The sequence below is a fragment of the Labrus bergylta genome, chromosome 8 (assembly GCF_963930695.1).
Source record: "Labrus bergylta chromosome 8, fLabBer1.1, whole genome shotgun sequence".
In the NCBI taxonomy this organism is placed as follows: Eukaryota; Metazoa; Chordata; class Actinopteri; order Labriformes; family Labridae; genus Labrus; species Labrus bergylta.
Window position 1 is genome coordinate 1,341,720 of NC_089202.1, and position 15,354 is coordinate 1,357,073.

The window sequence follows — 15,354 nt, forward strand, 5'->3', positions numbered from 1 at the left end:
ATTTATTTTTAAGGTGAAGAAAATGGCTCTACAACACACTACATGTATTAATGTGTTGGCCTGTATTGTTGGAGAGGTATAAGGTTGTGCATCATCACTTGATGAAAAGTTATCAAAAAATGTCTTTTACTCGAAGCAAAAGTTAAACAATGATTTGACACATTGCTTTCAGGTCACCTTAAGAGCCAATGCTCATGGGCAAAAATATATAGAACAGAGTGAGTCCATCAGGACTCTAAGAGAGGGAAAAGCCATTGTATGTTACAAATACAGAAAACGATTATCAGGTACAATGCTGTGTTGTAAGGATGATAGAAAAATATCATATTAAGTCTGCAGTGGAAAAGAAAGACAGTACTCATATTCTATATCCATACTGTTTTTGCATTATGCAAAAGAAAAGAAAGAAATGCTCAATGAGAGTGCGATAGGTGCCATTCAGATAAACCAGAAGTTAAGAGATACTGTAACAACAAAGGGAGCCAGAATGTGTGCAGAAGCAGACTTTCCAAAATGCTCCTAAAAGAAGTCCAAAATCAGTTCATAAAAGATGTTGCATGTAATTTGTGTTTCAAAACACAAAGAGAAGTTTTTAGGTAGAAAGCCGCATGGTTAGAGCGGCATTTTTATGAGCTTACAAGTCCTAAGTGATGCATCATGTTTTTATGTCTATTTGTGAGTCAGTGTATTCTCTTTGCAGAATGTTGAAAGTAAACCGAGGCCTAACATTTCTTTTTTATATATGATTATAACATTATCTGACATTATCTACAGTAGGTCAATACTACATGCTGCTGACACTACTTCATCCTTATATTTGATAAGGAGGGGGGGGAGCTAGCTCTCTACTGATCTCAAAACAAAATGTATATCAAGGACCACAAGACTGCCGACTTGGGGCTCGAACAGTTTAGTATTGTAAATTCCCTCTTTCAGTTTGCTCATGATCTCAAATGTAAAAGCCTTGATGTCCATGCAAGTTAAAAATGCTGTCAAACTGGATTGTTATTTAATTGTCCAAGCCAAGATCCTAAGTCAAAGACCTCAAATCTCTTGTCAACAGTCAGCACAGTTGCAGAGTTGAGTTGAGCTATGGTGATGAGACCATTTAATCGCAGTAGTTATAAACCCAGAAATGAAGCACTGGGGAGAATCAGTTTATTTACGGAAATAAGTCAGACTCTGCTATAGTAGGTGGTGATATACCCCCTTTTAGCTGGTAAATACTGCACCTTCTTCCCATTAACCTAATGCGTCACTTACCGAACAATTGTCAAACAAAGTTAGCAAGTGGCAATCCAGGTATGTTAGTCCGACGTTGATTAATTAAACAGAAAGATTTCAGTCGGACTAACAGGTTTACATGTATTTTAAGAGAGTGAGGTTTTAGTCGGACTAATACGGTAGGTTTGCTTTTCTTACACTATGTAAACACTGATTGAATGTGAAACCGTTCTGTTGACCCTCGCTGTTTGAAATGTGCTATAAACACAGTTGATATGATTTGTTTCCAGGCAACCACAATGAATTGTTTAATTTCATTCTTTGAAATTGTTCTTTAATTCAAATGAAAAAATAAAAATAAAATAGTGCCTGAAAGATATAGCCGCTTTCTTTTACACATGTTTGTAACTGTCCTTAGCACTGCTCTTAACTGCTCTTAACAGCACATCAGTTGGTCAATGTGAAGTTCAAACAAAGCATGTGACCTGCTGCAAGAAATGCTAATGGCACATATGGAGGAAAACATTTAAAGTAAAATTATGTTGTCATTGTTTGCTCTTTTCTGCCCCTTTGTCGATCCTGTAATAGAAATATTGAAGTGCATAAATATGTTTTTACTCTAGTTAGCGTGTGAGAAAGTAATGGCTTTAAATAGATTCCATTTACTCAGACATATTGATCTGTTTTGACCCAGAAAATTCCAGCGCCTTCCACAGAGGATGGAATCAGCAGCTCCTGGAGCCTCGGCCTGCAAACTGTGTACACATTGCTCCTGATGGCCACCTGGGAGCACATCCATTCTATCTGACTCACCTGTTTGCAAAGCCAGAGTCGTGCTGCTTGGCTAATCTCCCCATCCCCCCAGAAACATTTTTCATCAGTGCACACAAACCGTCAATCTCTCTTTGAATGCACTCTTTAGATGTTTGAAGATGGCCCCTCAAGATAATTTACAACAAAGTGGGGCAAAAGGCAGCTTGCCTGGGTTTGTTGTAGTGCAAATCCAAATACAGATCTCAAATATTGAGATATTTGATAATATTGTGTGTGTGGGGTTGAATGTGTAGCCCCTGTTGCTGTGATTGTATTAAACTACTCAAATAAGTATTTAAAATCAGCAGTGAATAAAGATCATTTGGTTTTTGTCAGTTCCCAGAAATACTCCAGAAAAGTAATCGTATCCAGCATCTTAACCAACATCAAGGTCAACAACACAGGCTTTGGAGAACTGCTAAACAATATTGCCAAATTACAAGGAAGTTCAAAAAGTTAGAGTATATCTTCTAGCCGATGTACTGTATCTAAACTAAATACTATCAATGCCTTAAAAAATTGCTGACGGACATAAGATAATGCAGCGGCCCATGTGTCAAACAAAACACACGCAAGTGAATCAACTAAGTGACACGTTTGCTAACTCTCTCACTCCTCACCATCTCTCTGTCCCTCTGCCATGCAATCTAGCCAGATGTGGACATAGAGTGCTGATGAGTAGAAGTGATCATTGACCCCTTCAATTTTGAATAGAAGAGATGAATAGGCACTGAATGCTTAGAGGTACACACAAGGGAGCAGTGGAGAGGAAGTGGACTAATTGACGAAACTTCACATGAACAGACCAGATCCCAATTTATTTAAGGGCATCAACACGTGTTACCTGCTAGGCCATTTTTCACACTGACATGCATCTGCTTAATGCTTCTCAAATAGTTTTTGACCACTTATAGGGAAGAGGTAGGACAGAAAGAAAATTACACAGAGATCAAAAAAAGTAATAGACCTACAGTATATGCTGATTTTCTTTCTCCCAGTGCAGGAAAATAAGTGTTTCTGCAACTAAAAAGCAACCAAATGAAACCAGGTCTAAAAACACGTACACATCACCTCTCTGACAATATCTTGTATGTGCACTCATTCTCACATGCACTCAGAGAAACAAACACAAAACACAACCACTTATTATTTTAGACTGAAGTCACAGTCAAAAGAGCATCATAACTTTAAGAAAGTGGCAAAACGTGATCTGCAACACCCAGCTGCTGTCATCACTTTGACAGGAAGTGCAAAGCTATTACATCTGAAAAACATATTTTCAATAGTGAAATGTGAAATAATTACAAACCCATAAAAAAGCAAAAAGCATAAATACTGTACAAGACTGAGGCTATGTAACAAACAAAGAAAGGAAAAGGGGAGCTTGAAAGAGATAGAGAAAAGCAATTTTCAGGAGAATTGACACCTAGAAGAAAAAGGGAAAAGTAGTGCTGTTTTCTTTATCCCTGGGTGGGAGGGAATCCAAACTCCTCCTCGATGAAAAGTGAGAAATTGAAGAACTGGAGGAGAAGGTGGCGTTATTTGAGCCCAATATTCAACAGAGAAGACAATAAAGAAATCTACCACACAGATAGAACGAGTGACCAGACAGACAGATGTACACATAAACAAACATTGTTGGATGGCCTACCTGTTTGGCTAAGCTGAGAGGTGCTCCGGCTCTTGCGTGACATGCCAACCATGGCCTGCATTTTGGCACCAATGCTGGAGCGCCTCTTCTTGTCATCAGTGCCTACCGTGCCAACTGCAGTGTCAGACTGGCTCCCATCTGTCTTCTCCAGGTTACACATGTCACCGCTGATGCTTGTGCTCTTAGTCATGTTCAACCCGCCTGACGAGCCCATTTGCCTGTTTTTCATTTTGGATGCAAAGTCACTGTCAGCCACCACCATTAAGAGGGGGCAGGCGAAGACAGATAAGAGAGATAGGACAGAGGCAAGGTGAGAAGAGGGGAGGAGAGGAGAGGAGAGGAGAGGAGAGGAGAGGAGAGGAGAGGAGAAAATATGACAGGAGAGATAATGGAGGAGGAAGCAGGAGATGTGGGGATGAAAAGGAGAAAAGGACAGAGTTCAGGTCCAGGAGTTCATGACTTACAGTATAGCTGAGTTTTGGGTTTGGGCTGGTCAATCATCAAAATATCTTTAATTGTTAAGCACTATTTTTTTTACATCTTTGACATGTAGAGTAATTAAACATTTGCACCACAATATGACTCCCTATAGCTTTAGAATACTTTAGAATAGTGTGTGTGCTTTCTTTACATTTAAAGACTATTTATCAGTGTGGGCTAAAAAATTAAGACAAAGTTAATCCTTGACCTTGACCTTCACCTAAATTATTACTGAAAGCTCAAGGGCAACTACTAATCCTTTTTTGTTGAATATTTTTGCCAAATACTTTGAATAAGTTCTAGACTGCAAAGGACCGATGTTGTGGCCCTTGGCAGTCCTCCTGTCCAAGTCGTCATATCCACTTTGCACCTGTGTAAAACACCTTGCCGTTCTAACATTATCTTTGCAAAAACAGAAGTCAGTTAGTTGCATTGTTAACGCTTATGTTAAGAAGCTATCTATTTGCTTGCTTTCTTTGTTTGCACATTATTGCATTTTTATGTGTGTTAATTCCATACATGACTCAACTGGAGAAACAGGTTAAAACATAAACATTGATTTAAGTATATTTAGCTAAATGTAAGGAAGTTAATTATCATAAAGATGACCTATTTCTTTGTATTATGGTATTGTAAAAGGTCTATGCTGTTTGACTCTCTTCTATGTGCACCTGGAGGTAGAAACTGATTTGCAACTCCTTTGTACCTGAGTCATGACCATACACTTAGTACTTTTACACTCAAGTGGACATGAAAAGAAAAGTTGTCTACCATCAACATTATTCTCCAGCTTCCTCTGCTGAAAAAGGAAATAGGCCAGTGTCCAAATTAGGGTCTTATTTTAGCTCTGCTAGTGAGTTATCTTTAACAGACAAATTACATTCTGTTTCACAGGCTCTGCATTCCTAATGGGATGAGCTACATGTAGCACCCTCAGGCTATTCATTAATTAGAGTGCCTGACCTCCACCATGTAACTGCCTTGTGGAGACAACTTACGGAGAGTGGACAAAAATGAGAGAGAAATAAATTGGATTGGAAAATAGACTCCATCTATGACTCTAAATAGGCTCCTTCAATTTCTGATCTTTGATAAAGCAGACAATAGTTTCAGCTCTGTTGTATACAAATGAAGAAACCTTTATTCAACCTCTTGTGAAACATTTGTTTAGAAATGTAAGTGCAGGTAACAATATTCCATCACCTTTTTATTTTCATTTGAATTATGTCATACAATATGCATACATAGAGAGTAAAAGTATAAAGCAAACTGGATGACTGAATATTCATTTTAAATATAGGTCAAATAATGCACCTATACTCTGAAAATTAAAAAGTGTTTCTGTTACTGTATTTTCATTTTAAAATTAGCTTTTTCATTTGAATTATGATACAGATTTAGCGGGGCATTTTTTGAAAATGATAAAGCAAATGTCATTTTCTTCCTCATTTTAATTTAGTCAAAGAATGTGCATTTTTGAAGTTGAAAACTAAAATTCAAATTAGATAAATTAATCAAAATTTAATTTTTGAGTCAAATAATACACTCATATTCTGAAAATTAAAAAGCATTTCTGTTAACGCATTTGAATTTTCAAATTAGCTTTATCATTTGAATTCTGATCACTAATCGCTTCCATAGAGAGAAAGGGAGAGCAGCTCATTTGGTCAAACAGTTTGATAATTAATTAGATTCAAATTGTATTGATGGTGTTAGTGTAGGAACACTTTAGAATCATTTCTTGTATTTATTAAGGAATCATTTTAGGAATGCCACATTTACAATGTTGTGATAAAAGTCCTATCCTAAACACGGTTGACTAAACTTCCACCAACTGGTGGTGAAAGAAGTCAGCAGACTTCAAGTGTTTAGGCTCCACATCTGCCAGGGCTGATGTGTGACTAGTGACATTCTACAATCTGCCCTTTAACTATCAAAAGTGTGAGGCTGCATTGCCCCTGGTCAGCACAGGGTGTTAAAGATGCCTCTTCTATTACATTAAAAATCAGCCCAGTCAGCAGAACTGGGGCATTGTTGTCACTGCAAATTATTTCCTTCTGATGTTAAATCAGATGATCAAAGAGGCACATGGTTAAAGACCCTGAGAAATATAAATCAACATTGCATTATAGACTGAAAAATATTCTAAAACTGAAAAAAATAAGATTTTTACTAATGTAAGTGGACACACTGTGCTAGTTGGTGAGTTTAGCGTCTACAGTAGTCCAATCTGTCAGGGAACGACCAAAATTAGACGTTAAGCTGTTCAGCATACTCTTTATTTAAATCCTTGAACATTGTCATGATTCAAATGGATATTTTACTGGTCTAACCAAAGACACTGTACAATATCCCCCAAAAAAACTAAATGTATACTGTCATAAATTCAGTGTTTCTTTTATCCCTGTAGCTTTACTCTCCAAGCAGGTGTTTGCACCTTGGCCATTGAACGAATGTGCTTGCAGAGAAAACCGGGACTCTCCAGGGATTTTGATTCTCAACCCCAGCCCTTAGAACATAGTGTTCCACATCATGCAAATTGCTCACCATGCATTTTAATCCAGGCCAAGATGTTCCCAAAGCAAAATAAAATTCTGGATTGTTTTTCTGTACTTGTAAAAAACCTTGCTGTCTTAAATGTCTTTGTTATGATAACAAACAACACAAAACCAGCATACATTTCATTTTATGCTTCAATTAAGATCTGAAAGGATCATTTAGTTGGAAGAACTAGTGATGCTGTGTGGAAGCTGGATGACACATAGGCCTACTATGTGTGTATTTCAAAAACATGCAAAGAGCATCTTCCTGTACATGTCCCCTCATTTTGTTCACTTTTCACAGAGAGGAACATTGCTTTATCAGGTGAGGTAGAAAAAAACAGTTACCGTGGCAACTGTTTCCCTATAGCCTGAACATTAGCCTGTCAACACAGCTCTTTATTAGAGACTAAAGGGATTAATTGAAATATGAAGCTCATGTTAATAATAGTATGTACAGGTAGGGGGTGTCTTTTAAGACATTAACTACCACTACGTGCTGATAGATGGCTTGTTCCATCCTGGAGATCACTGGACATGACATCAGCTCACAGTAGCGTCAGCATGCTTGCAGTGAAAGTGCATGCGTGCAGTGAAAGTGTTCATGGACTAAAAACACATATGGCTGTCATGATGTTCATATGCCAAGATAATGCAAACAGGCTTGTTCATGTGAAGCAGATGTACCGTATATTTACACTGCGACCTAAATACGTTGAAGATTTGTTTTAGCAAAATCTACGTGCTCTGCTGCTTCCATATAAAGATAAACAGCACAGTGAATGAACAGGCAGCATTTTGATCAAAAGAACCAACTTCCTGACTACTGGAATCACTAGATACAGTTTGATGGGTTGATTAAACCCATTAATCTTGTACCCTCATGGTAAAGACATTCCTTGATGTTCTGTTGAGTTAATTGTACAGGCTGATGAGAGTTTCATAACTGGTAGAGCTTACATAACAGTAAATTAAAAATAGAGCTCCAATGATTTATTTTAGTGCATACAGCATGTATCACAATGTTGAATGTATGATGTTGAAAAAACACCTTTGCCTCTCTTCTCCATATAAAGCATCTAGGTTTTATAGAACTGAGATTTGTGGCTTGATACCGGGTGTCACACATGCAGGACTTATATTAAAGTGTGTTAGGATGCACATGTTAAGAGCATGACACTGGGAGCAGTATAAAGGTCAGTGTACTCAAATAATGTGTTCTTCAACTTCCTGGGTACATAAAGGAAAAACTGCTTTGCTAAAGCACCAATATGTTTTTTGATTGACATGAGGATTGATAGATAAAATATATAAGGGTGAGAGTAAGGGGTAAGAGTTTCAACTGGAGGACTTGTGTATTCATTGGGGCATTTATTCAGACACAGACAAATAATGCATTAAAACCAACAAGACTCACCTTTGTGAAGCTGAAACTAACGATTATTTTAATGTTTTGGTAAAATATAATGAAACAATTCTTTAAAATTTCAGAAAATTATCTTATTTACTTTCTGACTAACCATTAATTCAGGTTCCACAGTCCCTTTACATCTGAGAGACAAAGGATACTCCTTTAAGGATGACAAAGTGCCTATCCTGGACAGGAAAGATCGTTGGTTTGAAAGGGGTGTTAAAGAAGCCGTGAAGGTGGAAAACCATCTCTTAACAGAGGTGGAGAGACATCATCTTTCATCAACCTACAATGCTGTTTTAAATTCTCTCCCTAAACAACTGAAGGCCCATTCCCACCTTGGAACATGCAACTCCAACGACTCACACACGACTCCAAGGCGACTGGGGGTGGTTTACGGCTCTAGGCGAAACTAGGTAAACGACTCCGCTAACAACTCTGATGTGAGCCATCCTTGATCATTAGCATGCTAATTCATCATTAGCATGCTGTGACAGAGGTCTTACATTTCTAGTTCAGTCCACCAGAAAGTTTAGAACTCCTTTAAGAAGAAGCCTTTCTAAGGAGAGGTGAAACGTTCAAGATCATATATGTACCAGTCCAGAGGCCTTTGGATCAAGCTTCGTCACAGAGGCCCTTTTCTTTTTATATTTATTATGCTCGGTGCTAAAATCGCCTCAGAGAAGTGAAACAGTAAAGGGAACTTTAGCATCACTAGAAATAAGAATATGCTGCATAGCTGCACAGTTTGAGAGGCCTTGCACCCACTGCAATGACTGTAAAAAAGAATGTGTGTCTGTGTAAAGCCTGGCTGGCATTGTCCCTGCTTATCAAGTATTATTGGTTGCTCCTTTTATTTTGGAGCTGCTTATCTGGAAATCAATAGCGTGTGAGTTTAAAAAATGTAAATAATATTTTCTAAAAAATACCATAGCAGAATGAACACCAGTGTATTATTGACTGTTGTCAGTACTCCAGTACTTAACTAAAGTAATACTTTGCCTGAGTAACTTGCACTGGTATAATATCTGACCAGTAGTATCTACTCTTTGACTGAAGACGTTGTGTATTTTGTCCAACACTGATAAAATGTGATTTAAGTTCTAATCGGGTAGTGTAAACCACTGTTGAATAAAAATCTTTAGAAAATGACTGCTTAAATTAACATAATGCTCCTTTGCAACAGCTTTTTTGCAACTCTTCATGGACTTATATATTTCACAAAAGATTGTCATGCAGCTAAAAGGTCAGTGTAAATACCTTTGACAAAAATATGGATCTTTTGGTACAAACATTTGATACTTTGGTGGTATTTTGCATATTGTGATAGATAAGTCTGTTAAAGATTTGACATGTTTTTAGTACATATATAATAAGACCCTTTACACATCACCATGAACAAAACATTTTGCCTGGTTATTCACTCTCTAGGGAATGCAGGTGCAACACACTTTGAACTAAAGTTGAATATAAGTTTAAAGCTGAGCCTTTTTTGTCATCATTGTTGGGGTTTTTTCTCACTTGTTGTCCTAGAAAAGTAGAATATGCAATGACTCACATGTGGTGAAAGTTTGGTATATAATAGATTTATACTGTAGCTGTCATGAAGGGATTGGGGTTGATAACACAGATAAGAGCTTTCAGCATCTTAAAAAGCTGGAGAAATTCACCTCACTTTCAGTCAAAATGAAAATGTTGTTTGAAATTGGATTATTGCCACTGAATTCAAATCAATCTTCTGAATGTATTTGACAAAGCATGCTTTTTAATTTTAATAACATTACCTAAAATTTCCTATGACTTCACTGAAAGTGAGTTAGATGCTGGATGACAGTCTAGGCATGACGGTTATGGTGTTACACAGAGAAAACAAATATTCTTGGCATATTGAGGACTATCTGGAGGAATGTGGGAGGTTTGGGTTGACAAGTTGCAGGTGCAGAGTAACACTGTTGGACTAAGACAGCATGTGAAAAACACAGAAAACAAAGATGCAACAACAGAAGACAGTAAAGCATCACAGAGAGCAGACTCCATTGAAAACACTGTACTGTCTCATTCATTTTACTTCTTTTTGCTACCGTCTCTATCTAAAAATACCACACATAGGTTCTCTACCTGTATACCTACCAGTGGATTTTGCTCACGTTTCTGCCATGTGCCTCTTCTTAATCAGATTGTTTTCTAGTGTTGTGTTAATTATACATGAGAGTGTAGCTCTTATCTAAATTTGTTTTCTCTCTAGCCCAGAAAGACACTGAGCAGTGCTTATGTGAGTATGAGGAACTAACTTGGACCCTGCTGTGAATGTGATTTGAGAAGACATCTTACTAGGAGATTGAGCTAAGCTTTCATCCTGCTCTGGGATTTCAAATGAACTTGCACTTGAATTTGCTCTTGACATACTTTTTACTTTCGCTGGTTCTAGAATATTTATAACTCAAACAATACTCTCTGGTGGAGGGAATAAAATCATCTTGAGATAAGTATAACATTGTTCTACTAAAACCAGAACAGTATTAAAACCCTTAACTTAAAAAAAAGGAATTCAGTGATGTATTTCTGGAATGATTAAAATGAACTTTAGCCATATTTTCTCAATGTGCCTCTAGTTTGAACATTTTGAATATTTTTTTTGTTCAAAGTGTTTGTGCATGTCAGGTGTTTCAGTGCAGTCATATCTGTGTGAGTTTGTTTCAGTATCAAACAATACTGCTGCCGTACTTTCTGAAATTTCAAAAAATGATTAGCTATCCATATCAGAGACCTGGACCACAAATGCTCACATTAGCAGTACATTTGCATGGCAGAACACTGGCTTTTCATTTCAGCCTCCACGGTAAAGGTTATATGTTTATTTCTATAAAATATGTGGATAGGCTCAACAAGAAGGAAATGTAGGTTTTTTTTTCCACTGGCAGTCATCAGATCACAATTCTGTCTTTACTTAATGTTACTATAATTCATATTGAAAGGAAATGACACGTTCTACCTTTCAATATAAAAGGTAGGTGCAGCTGATCCACTACCTGTGTGGAAAATGCAACCATGTAAGATACAGCTGTTTAGCACAGCAGTTGTCACATGCTGCTTATTTAAAGAGCATTGTGGCCCAGGAATCAGATGGCAGCATTGGCAGTCAGTTAGAGGTGAGTCATTTTGATTTGTGACATTTGTATTGTGTGTGTTGTTTTCTTTTACTGTTCAACTCACATGCTTGTTGTAAGATTTATATTCATCAACTCATCATCGCACTTACAAAGTTATCTATATGAAGGTTGGCGGATAGTCACTGCACTCTACTTTCCACAAATAATGTCATTGGGACACGTGGGGATAAGGGTATTATTGCAAGTCCACAGTTAGGGGCTGCCATACATGTGTTACCTGAGGTCAGTCTCTGAGATACTCCTTTGGTGCAAGTCGTCTTCTTTCTCAGCCAAATCCTCCTGATGCTCCTTGTCTGTGTCTACCTTTCCCGCTAAACCCTTCCTCTCTCCCTGTGATCTCCTCTCTTTACTGGCCCTTCTCCCATCCTCTCCACCTCCCCCACCCGCCTCCGCCTCCTCTAGCACTTCTCCTAATTGCTCATCCCCCTCCCGAGAATGGCTTCTTGATCGCAACTGGCTGAAGACAGCCACAGACGCATGAGAGCAGCACATGCAAAGCAGAAAGAAAACCAAACAAAGCATGAACATTGTCAACAACAAGATAAAGAAAGACAAAACATTAAGACACAGCGCAGCCAAGAGACAAAAGCAGACTGATTAAAAAAAGTAGAAATTAGACATGTAGACTTACAGCATGCAAATGAATTTGTTTCTTGCTTTGATATGAGACAACACCCAAAGAGATGCAATGTGTTTTACATTCAAATGTGTTGCCAGATATGGTCAAACATCCCCCCAAAGCCAGAATGAGTTCAATCATTTGGTTCCAGATTATTCTAGAAAAGGAGCCAAACCTGAACTCATTACAGAGAGAAAATGGCACTTACTAGGTGTTGCCATTTCCTCTTTTAGTTTAACAAGGTGCAAGCAATTTCAAAGCTGAAAATATTTGCACATGGTATTGGAAAGAGAAGTTCAAAGCTCCGGGGGAATTGACCATTTCTGATAGCTTGATGAGGAGACTAAGACAGTTCACTGTCCACTGATGTGGACATTAGCCTACCGTATCTTTCGGTTCCCTTGCGGCCTTTCTGATTGGACAGACATGTAGCTCGTGCTGCTGAACCGAGAGGCACTACTGGTTCTCGACACAGCGGACACGTCGCTTACATCACTGTCCGATGACTTGGCCGACAGGTTATCTGAGCCCCGTGGATCTCTGCCTGAACGCTGCAAAATCAACAAAAACAGTACACAATATCAAAATGACACATAAAAAGTTTGTCTTATAAGACCAAATAATAGAGTTTTTTTGGCACACACATTTGGGATTAATTTAAGTCCATGCTCTTTTGAATTTTTAGTTGTTACAGATTCCATATTGTGTAAACACACACTTATTTTAAAATGTAAATTAGGAACTATTATCAACCTTTAAAAGAGCTACTGTAAAACAATGCTATCACAGTCAACTGACCATCTCTTAGGCAACGGCTGATAAATATAAGTAATATAGTCTTGGTTTAGAGTCATTGCATAGTGCTTGTTAGGTCTTCCTTCTGTAAGGTCAGAATGTTTTTCAAATGCATCTTAAAGACACAAGTGATAAAAAAAAAACACAAGTTACAACTGAAGCTTGATGTGGTGATTGGACATTTCTGTGTATTTTTCCTTGTTTGGTGCTTGTGTTTTTGTTCTTTCAGAGGCTGGGTGTGGTTTATTGGCTGCTGGAGCTCTCTGCAATCACTCACCTGTTCGTCATCTGTAATCACTGGCTGCAGCATTTATACCCTGGTTCAACTCTCCCAAGCTGCCAGATTATTTCTGCCTACACTGTGGTAGATCGGCTTCTCAGTATCAGTAAACTTTTTGTGCTTTGAATACCTGTCACTAATTATTCCCTTGTCTTCTTTTTTCACCAGTGCCTCCAACCACCGAGCTCCAGCACCTCACCACCCAGCCTCTCATTCAAGCCTCACCAGCCTTCACCAGCCTCACTTCAATAAATACCCGTTTACCCACCACCCTGTTTTCCGGTCTTGCTTTTGGGTCTACTTAAAAACCTTTAAGATCATAACACTTGAAGCTTCAAATGTTTATTTTTAATATTCAAAATGCCATCTGGGTACTCAGACTGGTCACAACATTTAATAAAGGAAGATGTAATGTAATCAATAAGCATCCATAACTGCCTCGACCCAATTAAAACAATCTAAAGGGCCTTACTATGCACATACGTGTTGTCATATGGGCCCAACATGAATCAATCCAAGAGTCTCAGTTCCTTTTAAAGTAAACACTCTTTGAATGATGTATTTAGACATGTTCAATAGTCTATGACTAGTCTCAACTTCAGCTGATTTAACTTCTTTCATTTCATTTAGCCAATTTAGATATTAATAGATATATTATAACGCATGGATCATATCTGCTGCAGTGATCAATCACATCATAAATGATTAATGCATCACTCTATATACTAAAAAATGGTGTGCATTTATGAATGAGGCACAGCAGCATGACTCTATTGGTTATTTAAATCATCAAAGAAAGTATATGGCCTTGAAGTGGACAGGTGATTGACTTTTGGAAACACAAAAACAACTTTGTAACCCTGAAGTATAATATTGTCAGGTAATGGAAAATCCAAATCTCATATTGCCTCAGTTACATTTCCCATAAAAGATTCCACTTTAAAGGGTATGAGAATGTTACATTAAAATGAGGAGTTAGAAACTCCTGAGGCTGTTGACTGATAGCATATAATAATAAAAACAACTGATATGGAGCCATTTCTGTGACTTTACTTATATTATTTATTTTACAAAATGACTTCAAACTGGGGATTCTTTGGTAGCACAACAATCATTCAAATCCTTTCACTACGTGGTTAAAGAAAGTTTGTAAACTTGGATGTGTTTATGTCTTTCACATGTTTTTGTGATGGAATGCTAACCCATAAACTGAACTGAGTGTTACAGGAACTATTTACTATTACAACATGGTTTGAGGACATGTGCCTGGAAGTCCTGTTTAAGAATAGTGAGAGCACTGCTTAATCATTGACACTTCCAAGGAGGTTGGATGTTCAACACAAGTACAACTAACCATTTATCAATCTGCTTTTTATAGACTCAAAGCAAACACATTGGCTGCTCCTAATGCAATAGTTTTCATTTCCTGGACTTAAAAGGAGAGTTAGTCAGAGAGCCTTGGCCCAGACTCCAGTGAGAACACATGCTCAGGCTGAGCTCTCTAAACATGACCTCTCCAGAAGTGTAGTAAACTCTCCAGTCTGCAGACACTCACTGTCACATTCCTTCAATTTACAACCAAAGACTTAACATTAAGTACAGCCTGATGACAAAAAGAAAACTGATCTGGGTATAACTCATCATCAAAATCAAGATATTGATTTTGGGAAGGCATTTTGCTGCTGAGTATATCATCTTTAATATTGTGAAGCAAATTCTATTTGACCATGTTTTTCTAACACCAATATGTGTCCCTACTCTGCCTACAAACCCCCCAATTATGAGTAAAGTCCATCCTCTCTGTCTTTCGCCTGCACCACTTTTCAGTAAATGTGTGCTCAAACCGGCCATTTGGAGTTTTCCCCTTTGTGACATCACAAAGGGCAATAACCCCTCCCCCAGGTGGGCAACACCTCCACAGCTAGGTTTGTGTTTTGCCTGCTTAGTCCACCTTCTCACCGTAAACAATTGGGCATTGTGCAAGAAAACTCAAACCACCCAAGCCCTTCCAGAGGGGCGTGGTCAGACACAGCTCACTTGCATTTAAAGTACAGACACAGAAACAGCCTGTTCTTTGCAGGTCTCAAATAGAGGGGTTTATAGACATGCTTGAATACAGGATCAAAGTGGATTTTTGGCAAGATATGCTTTGGGTAGCTCTTAATTAAACTTGTCAAAAAGGAGGATAATATGTGAACTTTAAACCACCAAAAATTAGTTGTAATACATATATTAAGATTTTAAGTGATTGTTATAATATCATCTTTATCATTGTTTTCCAACATATTATATAGTTTAATTGTTAACCTTCTTTGTTGTTTTTGTATAGCTTTGTCTGTGCACTTTTACCATGTACACTATGCAAACATCA

General features: G+C 37.9%; 1 protein-coding gene across 6 annotated transcripts in view; it reads right to left on the reverse strand.

The window, feature by feature from the left end:
* Positions 1-15,354, reverse strand: part of rims2a (regulating synaptic membrane exocytosis 2a) — a 144,460-nt gene that overhangs the window by 15,483 nt on the left and 113,623 nt on the right. Inside the window, exons 28-30 of one of the 6 annotated variants that reach the window (XM_065957666.1) lie at positions 12,293-12,459; positions 11,507-11,746; positions 3,689-3,906 (exon numbers count right to left, since the gene is read on the reverse strand). The exons of the other annotated variants lie outside the window; for them this stretch is intronic. Coding sequence (XP_065813738.1) covers positions 3,689-3,906; positions 11,507-11,746; positions 12,293-12,459 — 625 coding nt within the window. The remainder of the gene's footprint in view (positions 1-3,688; positions 3,907-11,506; positions 11,747-12,292; positions 12,460-15,354) is intronic. 6 annotated transcript variants of the gene reach the window in all.